Source organism: Clarias gariepinus, chromosome 28, assembly GCF_024256425.1.
Source record: "Clarias gariepinus isolate MV-2021 ecotype Netherlands chromosome 28, CGAR_prim_01v2, whole genome shotgun sequence".
Classification (NCBI taxonomy): Eukaryota; Metazoa; Chordata; class Actinopteri; order Siluriformes; family Clariidae; genus Clarias; species Clarias gariepinus.
The window spans coordinates 15,918,121-15,934,315 of record NC_071127.1 but is presented as its reverse complement, the minus strand read 5'-3'; the positions used below and the strand labels follow the sequence as shown (position 1 = coordinate 15,934,315).

Here is a 16,195-nt window from a genome sequence, read left to right as displayed (position 1 = left end):
TTTGTAGTCCAGCTAGGGGGTGTGGAGGCCATTGGTGATTACCATTATATTTATTCCCATTTTACAACCATGGTAAGACCTTGCAGCTCCAGGATCGGTTTCCAATTCTCACCTTGGGTCTGTTTGCATGTTCTCCCCTTGTTTGAGGGTTTCTTCTGGGTATTTCAGTTTCTTCCCAAAGTCCAGAGACATGCAGGGTAGGCTACCTGGTATTCCCAAATTGCTCGGACTGTGTGAATGACAATCAGACATTGAACTGGCAGCCTATCCCCGTAAGTAACTGCCACAGAATAGAACATAGTAAAAAATAGTAAAAAACATTTGAATGAGTAGGTGTGTCCAGACTTAACTGTTACTGTAAAAACACATTTCCCATTAATTCTCATACACCATACTGAATAAAATTAAATCTCTATCCATAACAACTGTCACATAATTTGATGTGTAATTTGTTATATAATCCATTTGGGATGGCTTTTACCAGGATCTTACTACAGAAACCACTTCATTTGTAACATTCCTGCCAAGCACATGTATCCACACGAATATTCATTTTCCCTCTAGACATTTCCCCTGCTGCAATGTCATAGTTTTGATGGGAGTCAAAAAGGGAATGAAATAGTAGCACTCTTACTATGGAAAACAACTGCTATGTGATTTTGAGAAATGTTGGTGATTCACTCAATCTATGTACTCCCTTCTTAACTACAGAAATGGAAGGATCTGTTTAAATGAACTAATCATTTGTCTTTCATCATGGCTTTAAGCCACCAATGGCGAAGCTCATAATTAACATAGTCATCTATGATTATTTTGATAAACCTTGGTCCATAGGTCACAATGTGTTTATCTCTCTAGTTGTGTTTAAAAATGTGCGTGGATAAAATAGAAATGTACAAAGGTGAAGGTCTCAGCATTCCTTAATTTGATATGATTGAAAGTTGCTGACACTTAATCTGCAAAGAATATTACTTTAAAAGTTTCTATCAAAGGTTACTGTTTTCAACCTTGTGAGTTTACTCCTGGTGTTCACACACCTTCTGAATCATTTTAGAGGTAGGAAAACATTGATTTCAGTAAAAGGATATACTGTATATTTTCATTTTCGCACTTTTGACTTTTGGAACCTCTCTGTTGCAACGTGGAATGGAATATGGCAATTAAAAATGATTAGCAGAGCATGTGGGTACAAGAACTTTGGCCAGAGGCAGCTTCTTTACTTTCGTCTTAGATGTCATAGGTGGATCATGTGACTAGTTCGAAGCTATATAAATTCCATCCACTTCCAAAGGTTTGCTGCATTGATTTGATTCACAGCCAAAGAACACAAGTCACTAGTGGTAAAGGTCTTAGATAATCTATTTCAGTTGAATGCTCTTTTTATAGTCACTTTGTTCTTGTTCTCAAGGCGCTTGTGTTTTCTGCAGGTGTGCTCTCTGAGGAATAATCATGAAATTGGTTGCTCTAATCCTTGCCCTTTCAGTCATCTCAGGTAAGATTTTATGTTATCCTTTATAACAATTACATGTCTTAAATGATCATTAATTTATTAGTTCACTAAAGAATACAATACAGTGATTTAATTTAATCAAGCGCTTTTATTTGCTGACCAGGTTCTTTGCGCATTTATGTTAATCCATCCTAAATATTGCACTATACACTATACCAATCTCATATGGATTTCATTCACTTTACAAAAAAACAGAGTAAATGTTATGCTTTTACTTCTAGGCTGCCAGGGAAGATTCCTGTTTCAGGATGAACCCAAAACTAAATGGGAGGAGATGGTGGATAAGTTTTGGGAGTATGTGAATGATGTGAGCTCCAAGGTTGAAGAAATGAGGAAGAACATACAATCCACAGAACTTGGAAGAGAGCTTGAGTGAGTTTAGTTAAGCTGTCAACAAATCACGCTCACACACTCAAACAATTCATAAATGTATTTACGAGTCATTAAAAATTAGCAAGCAATGTATTAACTGTATGTAAATGTATAGTACATGTAAATGTAAATGTATTAACTATGCTACAAATCCCTGACCACTATGAAATTCTCTAATATCACACTCCAGCTCACTGATCAGTGACAGCATGGCTGAGCTGCAGATGTACACCGATGACGTGAAGTCAAAGCTGGCACCTTATGCGAAGGAGACGGCGCAGAAAGTAAATGAAGATCTTCAGCTGCTGTCAAACAAGTTACGTGTACATATGGAGGAAGCAAAGGATCGCATGACAGAATACAACCAGGAGCTCCAGACCATGGTGGAGCAGAATGCAGATGATGTGAAGAATAAAGTCAATGCATACATCCGTAAACTCAAGAAACGCCTCAACAAGGACACCCAGGAGATCAAAAAGTGAGTTTTTGGAACATGGATAATTATATGGTTTTTGCTATGATAGGCTACTTACTGTAAATATAGAGATATTTAAATTAATTATTAGTCTCACAAAAGATAAAGCTGTGTAATTTTTTAGTCTATGCATCCACTTTTGAGGCATTAACGGATAAGATCTCAAGTGTAAAAGAGTTTGGTGTCCTAACATTACAAATATCTGAAAAGTTTACTAATTAATAATTAAAATATTTAACCTCGGTGCTATAAAGTAATATTCCTTATGAATTGCTCCTAAGGAAAATCGAGACATACTTCGAGGAAGTCCAAGCTCGTGTTGTTCAGCATGCAGATGACATGAACGAGCGCCTGAAGTCTTACTTTGACGCAGTACGGCAAAATGCTGAGGACAAGTTCAACGCCCTTAAAGATTTGCTGAATGACCAAGCTGAACGAGTGATGGAGAAATGGGAGAATTTCAAAGAGCAGGCTGAAGAGGTCAAAAAGAGTCTGCTCTCCCCAGTCCAGAAGAAAATGGAGGAGGCCAAAAACTGGTTTCAGCAATACTTATAAACTGAGGAGATAGTAACCATGAATAAACAGTTTAAACTATGCACCCAAGCTGGAAATATAAATAGGAAGTTGACATTATGCTCAGGTTTTGCCAAATAAAAATACTAAGGCTTATTATTATATTTTTTTCTTTAAAAAATGTATTGACTGTTTATTCTCTCCTAAAGTTAGATTAAGTATGTTAGGAGCAGCCATGCCTGTGTGTTTTGCTTACACCACTTAAATCATTGGCCTCAGTATTTCTTCGACAGAAGAATGTTAATGGCTTCCTGAAAAATCCCAGTTATAAACTGTGTTAAAAAAATACAGTATAATTAAGATATAATATACTGTAGTGCAAAGAGATAAAGCTACTAAAACAAATAATGGTGAAACCATAAAATGCTGTAAACAAGCCCTTGACAAGGTTGTTAACCTTGCCAACGTTTAGTGGCATGCATAATTATATGATGTACGCAGATAGTTTCAAACAACAATTTTCAATAAAGCCTAGGAAACAATACTGTGCAATAATATATATTTTTAGATTTTTTCCTCCATGGTACATTTTTAATGCCACTGTCCTAAAATAATAAATCTTTGGAATGCAGCAAACTGTGTCTCAATATATAAACTGACATTAAGCATGTGTGAGTCATCATTTAATCTAAACATTTCTTTTTGAAGAACCAATTCAAATTCAAATTCAAAATTTATTTGTCACATACACAGTCATACACAGTACGATATGCAGTGAAATGCTTGTACGACTGCCGGTGACCTTAAAAAGAAAATAAAAACTACAAATAAGGAATAAATATTAATTTAAAAAAATTTAAAACAAAGGAAAATAAATGTAACTTGTAAAATAAACAAACTGTACAAATAAAGGCATGTAAAAATATCACAAAATATAGAAATATAGGAATATGGGGGGGGGGGGTAAATATACACTGTATATACTGGCCTTTTATTGTGGGCAGTATAAGGTACACCTGTGCACTACTCATGATGTCAGATCAGCATCTTGATGTGGCACACCTGTGAGGTGGGATGGATTATCTCAGCAAAGCAGAAGTGCTCACTATCACACATTTAGACTGATTTGTGAACAATGTTTGAGAGAAATGGTAATATTGTGTATCTGGAATGAATTTTAGATCTTTAAGTCCATCTCATGAAAAATCGGAGCAGAAACAAAGGTATTGCGTTTATATTTTTGTTGAGTGTATATATTTAAAATTTTTAAAATGTTTTAAAATGTTTTAAAGTGGCAATAAAATGTTTTAAAGTGGCAAAGTGGCAAAGTTTCAAAGTGTCATGTGCAATGGCAGATAAACATGTATTGTATAAAGTGACTTATGAAAAGTGACATGTGCAATGGCTTCAGATATGTAAATATGTGTTGCATGAATGTGTCCATGATTCTCCAGTCAATATCAATGTTTAAAAGATATTACTCCTGTGTGGTGGTGTGATTGAGGGACGTTATCGCCTGCGGGAAGAAGCTCCTCCTCAGTCTCTCTGTGTTGGCCTTCAGGGAGCGGAATCGCTTCCCAGACCGCAACAGAGAAAACAGTCCATTGTTGGGATGGCTGAGGTCCTTCACGATCTTCCTGGCCTTGGTCCAGCACCACTTACTGTAGATCAAGTGCAGGTCAGGGAGCTCGGTGCGGATGATGCGCTCAGCTGATCGCACCACCCTCTGTAGAGCTCGTCTGTCCTGCATGGTGCTGTTTCCAAACCAGGTCGTGATGTTTCCTGTCAGGATGCTCTCTATGGTACAGGAGTAGAAATTCCTGAGCACCTTGGAGGGCAGTCTAAAGTCTCTCAAGCGTCTGAGGTGGTAGAGACGCTGCCGGGCCTTTTTCACCACGGTGTTGATGTGACAGGACCATGACAGGTCCTGCGTGATGTGAACACCGAGGTATCGGAAGCTGTCCACTCTCTCCACTGGGCTCCTGTTGATGATGGGGGTCTGGTACTTCCTCCTCTGCTTTGTACTAAAGTCAACTATCAGCTCCTTTGTCTTGCTGACGTTCAGAAGGAGATTGTTCCTCTGGCACCAGTTCTCCAGATTTACAATCTCCTCTAGGTAGGCCGACTCATCATTGTTGGTGATCAGGCCCATCACAACAGTGTTGTCAGCAAACTTGATGATGGCGGTGGAGTTGGTAGTGGCCACGCAGTCGTGGGTGTACAAAGAGTAAAGCAGGGGGCTCAGAACACAACCCTGGGGGGCTCCAGTGCTGAGAGTGAGTGAGGCTGAGACATGTCCGCCCATGCTTACTGCCTGTGGTCTGCCAGTCAGAAAATTGGAGATCCACTGACACATTGATGAGCTGAGTCCCAGGTGCACCAACTTGGTGGTGAGTGTGGAGGGAATTATGGTATTAAATGCAGAGCTGTAGTCGATGAAGAGCATTTTAACATAATTCCCTTTCCTAGTGTTCAGGTGAATAAGTGATGTGTGGAGGAGATAAAACCTTATTTTAAGGTTCAGAATAAGCATTAAGTACAAATTAATTAATTAATTGCCAGTTGCACATAGTGGCATAGTGGTTAGCACTGTAGCCTTGCACCTCCAGGGTCGAGGGTTTGATTCCTGCATGGGATTTGCATGTGTTGCCTCCAGGTACTCTGGTTTCCACCCACTGTCCAAAAACATGCAATGTAGGCTAATTGCCATTTCAAAATAGCCCATAGTTTCTGTGAATGTGTGTGCTTTGCAATGGACTGGCACCCTGGCCAGGGTTTACCCTGCCCCATGCCCCAAGTCACCTAGATACTTCTCAGGGCTTCCTGTAGGATAATTGTTATAGAGGATGAATGGATGAATTAATAAAAATGTATACTGGGTTAGCTATTTGATCCAGTTATCCTCACAATACCATAAGTAATTGTATTTAAATTTATTTATAACACAGCAATGTTGACGTCTCGAATCTGATTCATTAGATGGTATGGATTAATTTTTTACAACAGGCCCTGAAGCCCTGAACAACCCTGAAGGTGTGCACTAACCACTACACCATCATATTAGGGTAAATCAAGATTAGGGCTGGGCGATTTGGCCTAAAATCAAAATCGCGATTAATTGAACATTTTAACTCGATTACGATTAATGAACGATTATTTTATTTATTTATTCATTTTTTTTGCCCTCATAGTTCAATGACAAGTTTTGTACAGTAAATATGCTCACATATTATAAGTGAGAGATTTTTGCTCTTGTTGCTCAGTTGTCTCAGTGTTTAAGCTCTCCATGCTCGACATGTCGGCGGAATAACGTAACGGAGCGGGATCATGTGACTCCTCGCGCGGTAGTGTTTTCAAAGGGAAAGTAATTGAAATACTTGACCTGGGAAAATTTGATCGATTATAGGTTCTGAATGTCGATTTCGATTACTTTTCGATTAATTGCCCAGCCCTAATCAAGATATACATGTATTTAAATATCTATTAAAATGATTGAGTTATATAAATAAAAATTAATAGTCACCATTAATAGCAAGACAGCATGGGTAGTGGTGGCTCAAATGGATAAGACGCTGGAAGTTCAGGGGTTCAAGTCCCAGCACTGCCAATCTACCACTGTTGAGCCCTTATTCCCATTGTACGCCCATGGTAGGACCTCCGGTCAGCATTTATACACTACAGGAAGTTTGGGAATACATATGGGGAGTAAAGTCTGGCCCGTGTATTCCTATCCAATAGAAGCACTAGTGTAGGTCAAATTGAGTAGAAGGTTAATGCTGGTTGTGACAGAAAGGTGCCGGAGCACACAGGTCATTATTGTTATAGTGGCAAAAGGAGGACCTGCTCAATACTAGCAACATTTATAACATGGTGTTTAACAAGCACCACAGTGCGATTGTGACGGTTACGTTCCCACAAACTTGTCGTAAGTCGAAATTTCCGAAGAAAACGCTCTATTTCAGCTCAAACCAGTGACGTCATTCCAACATGGCTGCTCACAGCACGAGCAGTAAACAAAGTAAGCGCGTCTTTTTTCCAGCTTTATATTTGACGGAGGGCGAAAATGAAGTCGTTCCGACATTGTGTTTCTGAGGTAAGCTGAACGAAATATATCGTCAACCCTAACCTAACCTGAGGTGGCGTCGTGTTTTTTAGAGTACGCGTTTTCTCTTTCTTGGGTCAGGTTTCGGCGGTTGTTATGCCTGATAAACACACACATCAACGAGAAAATTGTAAAGCATTGCCTCTATAAGATAAAACAAAATGTTTAAGATTAACTTCAGACGTTTTTTTGACGATTATGATGGTTTGTGACTCGAGGAAAAGCTACGGTAAGCGTGTGCACCTCACTGTGTACATGTTCAAGTCAAACTGGGACTTTTGCTTGCGCAGATTAATAGTCCTCACTACAGTTATTAGAGTAAAAACTCCCTTTATTTCTATATATGATCCTCCAGCTACATTATTATACGTATCCCAGTTTTTCACTAGTGCTTGGTGAAAAAAGGGAGAAAGTTTTCTCAGTACGCTGGAGCCACATGATCGGACTGCCTGCTTTAAATCTAAAACTCTGGCCTCCCAGGAACTCCCTTCAGGGATCCAGGGATCATTAAGGATTGTATGGGGGACGTTGCAGTGATAACTCCCAGCCAAATCCTTGTAATTTCCACAGTTGTGCTGCATTAACCTTGTGCTTATCCTGCTTTTGGTAATCAAACTAGCCATTTTTTCTTTTTTTTGCTAACGTTTCAAACTTGAAGCAGGCAGTACAATCGTGGTTTAAGAGTACTGAGCACGTCATTAGGGAAATGCTGGGATAAGTGTCGGCCCAAGGATGTGCTCATTGCAGGAGTGGACCATGTTATGGCTGATCGTTGGAAATTATGTTGGTTAAATGACCTGAAATTAAATAGTTAAATTAAATAGTATCTAATAAAATATGCTGCATATTAAATGTCGAACTCTGATAATAGTAACATCCAACGGCGCATTGTTTGTGTTGTTATATTTGAAATATAAAAACAATGAATAATATGATGCCTTTCTGGTCTTCTAAGAGCTTCGCTTTACGTAAATAAAAATCAGTAGCAAGATAAAATATTTATTGTTTGAAGTGCTGTAATTGCATTCCAAAAGTTGGGAAATAAATATCCTTAACTGAAATAAACTCTGATAGGGATTTTAAAAGTGAATTGCATGCTGTTTTTTTAGAATAATTGACAAACTGATGTTTATTGAGATCTACTTTGACCCAGGACGGCAGTCATGTTTTCAAATTGCTGAGCGATAACTTAATGGTCTTCTAAGAGCTTCGCTTTACGTAAATAAAAATCAGTAGCAAGATAAAATATTTATTGTTTGAAGTGCTGTAATTGCATTCCAAAAGTTGGGAAATAAATATCCTTAACTGAAATAAACTCTGATAGGGATTTTAAAAGTGAATTGCATGCTGTTTTTTTAGAATAATTGACAAACTGATGTTTATTGAGATCTACTTTGACCCAGGACGGCAGTCATGTTTTCAAATTGCTGAGCGATAACTTAATGACATTTACATCTTGCAGTAACTCTTTTTTTTTTCTTTCAAAAACGATGCAGATGGAGAAAGAGAGTTAAGCCATACCTACCCGAGTGCTAAAACAATATGGATGCAGAATCATGGCCTGCCAGTGGCGAGTATAGCCGTGGAGTAGCAGATAACACACCATGGGGTTCCCAAGCATTAAACAATACTAATGATATTTCCTCTCAATATGAAAAAGGTAAAACTGAGGGGAATTATGGGGAAACATGGGATGAAGACTTCGAGAATGCTTATCCACCATCACTACAGGTACTTGTAAAACATAATTTTAATGAATACCAAAGGACAGTTAGGTGTTATATTCTTCCTATGAAGAAATAAAATCTCAAATACTGTTTTTAGGGACCAGTTGCTAGGATGCAAGGAATACTTCCTGAAGCTACATCACCATCAACTTCAGCACACAATGGCTCAATGGCTTTTTCTCCAGATTGCCAGACTATTTCATCCGGAACAACACTCGATCCAATAAAGTATTCCAAGTTTTCAGTCCTCCAGCAAGATAATATGGAAAATGAAAAAGACGATCCAGGGGATTATATGGAAAGAGGAGACTCAGTCATGAGCAACATGGACAATTCTGTGAATGACCAGTTAACTGCTGCACCCAAACAGGTAAATGAGTTTTATACATATTCTATATAATATGTTATATTATACAATGGTTAGTTTCAACCGAGCAATCTGATTGGACGAGAGGCATTTACATAATGGCCATAATGGACGATAACTCTGCGTTCTTGGTATTCTATTAACCGTGAATTACACTGACTGTTGGCAGCAGCATGGGTAAAGGCAGGTCTGTACGTCCGCAGTACTGAGGAGAGAGCATCTGTCTGGCAAAATCACATTCACAACTAGTCACAGAAGCACTTTCAGCAAGAACACTTTGACTCTAATGAATTTATTTGCTTATAACTTGTTCCAAATGTGTTCCCTTATTTACGGCTACAAAGCTAACTGGCTTTTAGTGCAAGGCTGCATCCCAAATCCCACTTTAACCCTTGATCAAGTGCGTTAGGATGTACAATAGACAGTCGATTGTACATCCTAGCACACTAGCTTTCCATTTAGTGCTTTTTGATATTTAACCTCAGAACCCAGAAGTTAACAGAGCTGATATTCTCTCTCTATATATATATCCAGCTGTACAGCACTCCGTCTCGTGTAATACTGCTTAATTATTAACTCATAAGCCACTTTATTAGCAAGACCTTTATGATCGCTCATTCATGCAGTTATCCAGTCAGGTCAGCTTTACTGTGACAACAGTATAACCCATCAAAATTATTGACATGCAGTTCAAAAGCATCAGTTAATATTCGAATCAAACAAAACCGTGAGCTCTTGGTGAAGATGGGTTTGTTTGAGTGCTTCCGAAGCTGCTGACCTACTGGGATTTTCTATACATACAATCTCTAGAGTTTATACAGAAATGTGTGAAAAACATAAATCATCCAGGTCTAGTCAGGAACTGTGAAACCTAATGTTGTTTGTTGCTGTTGTAACACATCTGCCTCATCCTGATTTATACTACAGTGGAACATTGGATTGCGAGTAACTTGGTCTGTGAGTGTTTTGCAAGACAATAAATTTTAACTTGTTAAAGAGTAACGTCTTGATATACGAGTAGTATGCATGCGCTTTATCTGCCGAGAGTAATTTTTTTTTTCTATGGGGGAAATTTCCTTTGATATACAAGCTTCCGGAACAAATTATGCTCGCAATCCAACATTTAACTGTAGTATTTCTGTTGCGTTGTGTGCATGAGTACAGATGTTCATGTTTTTTTCCTTTTTTTTTCCCCTTTGTTTTTTCTTTTCTTTTTTTCTTTTCAATTCAGGACCTGAAACAAGACAACCCTTTCACCTGGACATCTGTGATCAAGGAGGCTTTAGAGATGACTAATGGGATGGAATTGGGGCAGGACCTTTTAGCAGACATGTGTGGAAACCCGCCAATCTATGATCCTCCAGCTGAGTCAGGAGCAGTGGAATTTGTAAAGAACAGTTTTGATCCTGCAGATAACAAGTCAGATGTCCAAGAAGTAAGCGAAACGATTAAAGCACAAGAGACGACTGTTATTATTCTATCAGATGAAACCAAGAGGTCCCACTTTAAGCCCAGTCATGATTTCCAGCAGAGGGTGGGTTATGACTTGCACCAAAAAATAATCTGTAAAACAAAACACCTATAGCTAAATGTATTCATTTAAACTGCAGTTAGAATTATAACTATTTGCTGTTATTTTCTTCCAGATCGTTACGCAGTACAGGGGTCCCCTAACTGAAGAATCATCACTGAATGACAAGGTATTCGATGAGACAAGCTGCAGGACACTTATGACTGATATTTGCTCTCTATCACAGTGTAAAACGGCAGAGACAGATGTTTCATGTTTTACCAGAAGTCCCTTTTTATCAGAGAATATGCATGAGCAGTGCACAAATTTAAACGAACAAATGCCCTCTGTTTCTTTAGCTGCCTCAAACAGTACTGGGTATGAAAATTATACATCAGTTTTGAGTCAAGCTCCTCAACATAGTTCTTATACAACACCCAAAGAACATGCACACTCATGTGAAAATGTCAGCACTGAGAAATGTATGGAGAGCCAAACTAAGAGCTGTACAGGAACTCTTCGCAAACCTGGTCATCACTTGAAATGTAACACTATCTCCGCTGAACCAAGTCCTGTATGTTCATCTACCTCAGACAGTAAACACGAAGAACTTGTGCATAACGTTGTACAAAAAGAGAATCCTACACCTTCAATGCACAACTTTATGGCGTATGTCCAAACGTCAATGGAAATTTCAAAGACTTGGACAGAGAGTAAGGAGTCTAATCTAGTGCCTAAGAAAGAAAAATCCAGATCGTACACCGAATGCACACCAGGAAAACCGGATGTACTGACCGTTTTCGCTGAGGATTCTTGCAAAGTGGTGAGAGAAAAAGAAAATGTGTTGGAGGACACGCCTACCTGTGGTCAAAGTCACTTTTTGTGTGACCTTTCATCATCAGATACAAACAATACATCACTAATGATAAGTAACATCGACAAGGAGACACGTGAAGGCCGAATAATCACTCCGAATGTTGGATCTGTCAGTAATGATACTTCTGCTCATTATAATTTAAAGGTGCAGTCACAGTCTTTAATTATCAACTCAAGCCCTGAGACAGGGGTAACCGATGTTCTCGTTTTGGAGAACACAAGTGAAGACAGAAAGTCTGAAGTAAATTTTGGAAGTTTACAAACATCCACTGATTTCTTTGAGAAAGAAACAACCCTGTTAGAGCCTTGCAAAGACCATACCACTCACCAAACGAACCATGAATGTAAAATCGGACTTGATTGTAAGTCTTCCTGCCTCCTCAACAACGCCAGTCCTCTGGCTAAAATGAAAAAAAAAAAAAGGAAAAATGCAAATCAGGAGCCTTTCAAAAACTTAGCTCAAGATGTGCAGGATACTAGAAAAAATTCTAGACGGTTGAAGCGTAAAACAAAGACAGAAAAAATGCGATCGCGACCCACGAATATTAGGAAATCACACCGTACTGCCATTACTGTACGTAAAGGAAAAAAACTTTTACAGAACCGCCACGCAAAAATAAAAGAGAATAGATTTTTCAGGAAAAAGCGGAAAGTCAAGCGTCCAGCTTTAGTTTCTGACAGTGGACAGAATCAGTGCATGAATACAAGTAAAATGTCCACCAATCGCACAGGAAAGGTGTTCAAGACATCTTCAGGTCCCCAACCAAATATTTTTCAGAAAGGGTCGAGCAAAGCCAGAAGACTATTAAAGTGCTTTGAAGAACCATTAAAGACTGACTCACATCCTGAGAACTTTGATGACATGATGTCTCAAAGCGAACATGCAAAGGATTTTTGTTTAAACGCCAGTAATAAACTACTGAAAATGGCTTCTGATTCACAAAACAGCACAAATGTGACTGGAAGCAGAAAACAAGCATTGTGGAATAAAAGTAGCAAAGAAAAACCTGAAATCACAGAGCTAAATGGTGACGCCGGTTTTGAGTTGTCTCTGCAGTCCACTGTTAAAACTACAGGATTCCATTCCTGCCATAAAAATGCATTTTACACAGAAGTTGAGGACAAAAAGTCAAGAAATCTTTTAAAGGATGTAAATGTGAAGGCATCTGATAAACATCAGGAGGAACGATCGGAAAGAAATGTTGGTGGATCACATTCTGCAGTTCAAAATGTAGACGGATTTACACAGTATTGTGATAAGGACTGTGTGACCACACAGAATAAGGACGTTTGTAAAGTACCTGATGCTGTTAAGAGCACAAAACTAGCAAAGAAACTGATCCAATGCAAGTACTGTAGTCTATCCTTCCGTCATATCTCTGCCTATATGGTTCACCAGCGTATTCATACAGGCCACAAACCTTACAGGTGCGAACTCTGCAGCAAGAGCTTTGCTCAGCTGTCCAAACTCAAATCCCATAGATGTGTCCATGTCCATTCTGTGTCTCTGCCATGTCCATGCTGTGGTAAAAAATTCTCAGAAAAAAAGGATTTGATAGCTCATTTTACAACCCATGTAAAGGACACCAAGAGAAACAAGGAATCAGACCAACAAGACAAATCAAGCAAATCTGATGCCCCATGTAGCAAGAGCAAAACTTGCAACATTTCTAGCAACAAATTTCCTGCTGGATATATACAGAAAATCCATAAACATGACCAGGATAAGCCTGTGTCCTGTAAGAACTGTGGAAAAGAATTTTCAACATCTTCAAAGCTAGCAGTTCATGAGAGGACACACTGGCCTGTTAAACCATATGCCTGCTCCATATGCGCCAAAGGTTTTACTCAGATCAACGCTCTGAAAAAGCACTCTCGAAAGCACACAGGGGAGACACCTTTCTCCTGTTCACACTGTCATCTCGCATTCTTTGACCTTCCTGCATTGCGGGTCCATCAGCTATCCAAGCTTTGCAATCGCAAACAGAGTTTTGATCTCGAGGGCTTCCTAGTCAGTCATGGAGTTGACGGAGAAGTAAATACACCAACGTTCTTCAAGTGCCAAATATGCAAACAACTCTATCAGAAGTGGTGTCAATATACTCTTCACCTTCAAACCCACACAAAGTCTTCATCGTATCTTTGCTTTTCTTGCGGGCAGAGCTATGAAAAGGACTCTGAAGTCAGCTTTCATTGTAGGGTATGCTGTCAGAAAAGTGGGGAGGAGGTGGCTTGTGGGTCTTCACTTTCTGAAATCTTGCATAGTGATCCCAGAAATTGCACCAACTTGAAAGAGGGTTCACCAACTGGCATGTATTCTGTAGAGGCTTCCAAAAGCAATTCTCCATCAAGTGCTAATTTACACAAGAATTCCCAAACTTTAAATAATCTGCGTACAGAACACATTGAGCCAGAGTCTTCTGAGCTGGTAAAGACACCAGATTTGCCTGAAACCGAGACAGTGCATCTGTTTGATGACGATCGCGTGCCTGCATCACCCACCTCCACTCTCATGAGTTGTGCCTCCTTGAACGAGTCTCTGGAGTGTGTTGAAACATCACCAAGTCTCTGGAGATTTAAATGCCCACATTGTGGTCAGAGGTACAAGCGATACAGAACTTTGCGCCTTCACATGCAAACACATGTCCCCGCTTTTAGGTATGTTTGTAGTCACTGTGGCCGGACCTTCAAAAAGTGGAACAGCCTGTGGTTGCACCAGAGGATTCATCGTCGGAAAGGCCGTCGCTATTCTTGTCCACAGTGCAATGTCCAATTTCACATCTTTAGTGCTTATAAAATGCACCTGCAGAACCATGCTAAAGAAAGACCCTACGCTTGTCCTCTTTGCTCCCAAACCTTTTCCCATGAAGAAGCCTTGCATGTTCACCAGTGCACTTCACTTCATCAATCGGCAAGAAAATTAAAATGTGATGTTTGTGCCAGGAGCTTTAGTAGTTCGACAAACTTGGTTAAGCATGGTCTCTTTCACAACGGTGCTACATCTTATCGGTGCCTTCTCTGTGTTAGTTCCTATACAAATAACGAAAGTCTACAGGATCATTTGAATGTCCATGACAACACTGCCAGCCTCCTTCCTTCCATCCCATCTAAGCCCATAACATTTCTACACAAATGCAATAGATGTAAGAGCAGCTTCTCGACCGGGGATCTACTCTATGCTCATCAGTTGTGTCATACCGGAGACTTAAAGAGGCAAGTCCGTCCTAACCAAAGCAGTAAATCTACCTCAGTTAGCCTTGAAGGCGCACGGGCATCCACAAGCGTATCTGTGCTATCAAGTCTTAACCTTGATGCCATTCCAAAGGAGACACTTTTTAAATACCCCCACCCAGATAAGCTCTACGTACCACCTCATCTTTCAAGAAGATCAAAAAATCTCAAAATCATTTACCAAGATTCAATGGATGAGGACCTTGAACAGGAATCAATCAGTACCCCTGTTACTCCAAACAGTATCGCTGGACCTCCTGGACAAAACATTCCTCAAGAATATTCTGAAACTGCGGTGTCAGACCAACCTCAGTCTTTGGAAAGCCAAGAATCTGTTCAGTCTCGGAATATCGATACGATTCCAGTGCTTTACATTGACCCGGTAAGCGAGAATTTTATTCATAGTGTTTCGCCTCAAACAGCCAGGTTTTTTGAGACAAGCGTAATTTTGGGGGAACCGACAACCACCATTAGTACTGTGAATCCTGCTGAAAATGAAAGGCAGGACGAGATCTTTGAATGTGCAGACTGCTCCGAAAAGTTACACAGTCTTATGGGATTATACGAACATTATTTTCTGCATGCAGTAGGGAATACAAACCTTTACAGAATTCTTTGACAATGACTCTTTCAAGCTCCCATACACTCGTGCATCAAGAGGTTTAATGACTTTTGAGGATTACTTCGAACAAGGAAATGATGCGTTTAGATTTGTTTTTACTAGTTGCAGTATTATTGAAAAAAAAAAAAAAAAACACAAAGAATGTAATGTAAACATCACCAGGATGATACACAGGTGCTCCACACACAGCATGTAATATTGCAAAAAGTTTACTTTTTGCAAAAAGTTTTTATTTTTACTCTTCAGTCAAATACAAGAGTGTTTCCCCATGCTACTTTTGTGCCTTGTTATTCTTTTTACAGCATTCATTTTAAAAGCCTGACTTTGTACTTTTTTATAAAGTAGAATCCTATATTGTTTGGATTTATGTGAATTTTAGTCATAAATTGATGCATATTGTTTACAAACTGGTGTCATTCTGTAATGCCAGCGCTGTTATACTCTACAGTAATATCTCTACCTGCACTGGAATCCTATCAGAAAAAAATCCTTTTATTTGAAAACTGTTGTTGTGGTTAAATGTGTTATATGGCTGAATACTGTATCAGTACAAAAAATAAAGTGACCATGTCTGTTTAAGGATCCACGAACAGAAGCTAATTAGTTCATTTGTCGTAAATGCATTTCATGAGCATTTTCTTTTTAAAGTCTTTTAATAGTCTTTAATAAAACTCCTTAAACTCTGCACAGTGGATTTGTTTAACTAACAGTAAAGAAATATTGCAAAATGCAGTGTGCACTAAATCTATATAATTTATGTATTTTACCTATTGAGTTCAATTTTAAAACAATAAGAAGCAAAAACAAAACAATGTGAAACTGTTGCAGTATTCTTAAACAAACTCGTTTTTAATGAAAACAGAAAGGTAATAGCTATGAACATGGAGAGC

General features: G+C 39.0%; 2 protein-coding genes across 4 annotated transcripts; both read left to right on the top strand.

Annotated features, from left to right (window-relative positions):
* The first annotated feature begins 1,287 nt into the window (after positions 1 to 1,287).
* apoea (apolipoprotein Ea) lies at positions 1,288 to 3,414 on the top strand. The gene is made up of 5 exons (XM_053490104.1): positions 1,288 to 1,340; positions 1,428 to 1,492; positions 1,732 to 1,882; positions 2,073 to 2,360; positions 2,639 to 3,414. Exons 2-5 carry the CDS (start codon positions 1,450 to 1,452, stop codon positions 2,910 to 2,912), a joined length of 756 nt encoding a protein of 251 aa, XP_053346079.1. The 5' UTR covers positions 1,288 to 1,340; positions 1,428 to 1,449; the 3' UTR covers positions 2,913 to 3,414.
* Positions 3,415 to 6,866: 3,452 nt separating this feature from the next.
* si:ch73-347e22.4 (uncharacterized) lies at positions 6,867 to 15,889 on the top strand. Of its 3 annotated transcripts, none has more exons than XM_053489869.1 (6): positions 6,867 to 6,963; positions 8,469 to 8,703; positions 8,797 to 9,069; positions 10,298 to 10,600; positions 10,713 to 10,766; positions 10,936 to 15,889. In XM_053489869.1, the coding sequence occupies exon 6, from the start codon at positions 11,061 to 11,063 to the stop codon at positions 15,300 to 15,302; it is 4,242 nt and encodes a 1,413-aa protein (XP_053345844.1). In that variant the 5' UTR covers positions 6,867 to 6,963; positions 8,469 to 8,703; positions 8,797 to 9,069; positions 10,298 to 10,600; positions 10,713 to 10,766; positions 10,936 to 11,060; the 3' UTR covers positions 15,303 to 15,889. The 3 variants fall into 2 exon arrangements, with proteins under 3 accessions (XP_053345844.1, XP_053345845.1, XP_053345843.1); XM_053489868.1 differs by having other exon boundaries at positions 10,713 to 15,889.
* The last annotated feature ends 306 nt before the right edge of the window (positions 15,890 to 16,195 follow it).

Excerpts from the sequence above, each read along its gene's own strand:
- si:ch73-347e22.4 (XM_053489868.1), top strand. The coding sequence starts at position 8,515 with ATGGATGCAGAATCATGGCCTGCCAGTGGCGAGTATAGCCGTGGAGTA. Across the intron at positions 8,704-8,796 it reads CTTATCCACCATCACTACAG|GGACCAGTTGCTAGGATGCA; the intron begins GTACTTGTAAAA and ends TACTGTTTTTAG. Across the intron at positions 10,601-10,712 it reads GTCATGATTTCCAGCAGAGG|ATCGTTACGCAGTACAGGGG; the intron begins GTGGGTTATGAC and ends ATTTTCTTCCAG.
- apoea (XM_053490104.1), top strand. The coding sequence starts at position 1,450 with ATGAAATTGGTTGCTCTAATCCTTGCCCTTTCAGTCATCTCAG. Across the intron at positions 1,493-1,731 it reads TGCCCTTTCAGTCATCTCAG|GCTGCCAGGGAAGATTCCTG; the intron begins GTAAGATTTTAT and ends TTTTACTTCTAG. Across the intron at positions 2,361-2,638 it reads GACACCCAGGAGATCAAAAA|GAAAATCGAGACATACTTCG; the intron begins GTGAGTTTTTGG and ends ATTGCTCCTAAG.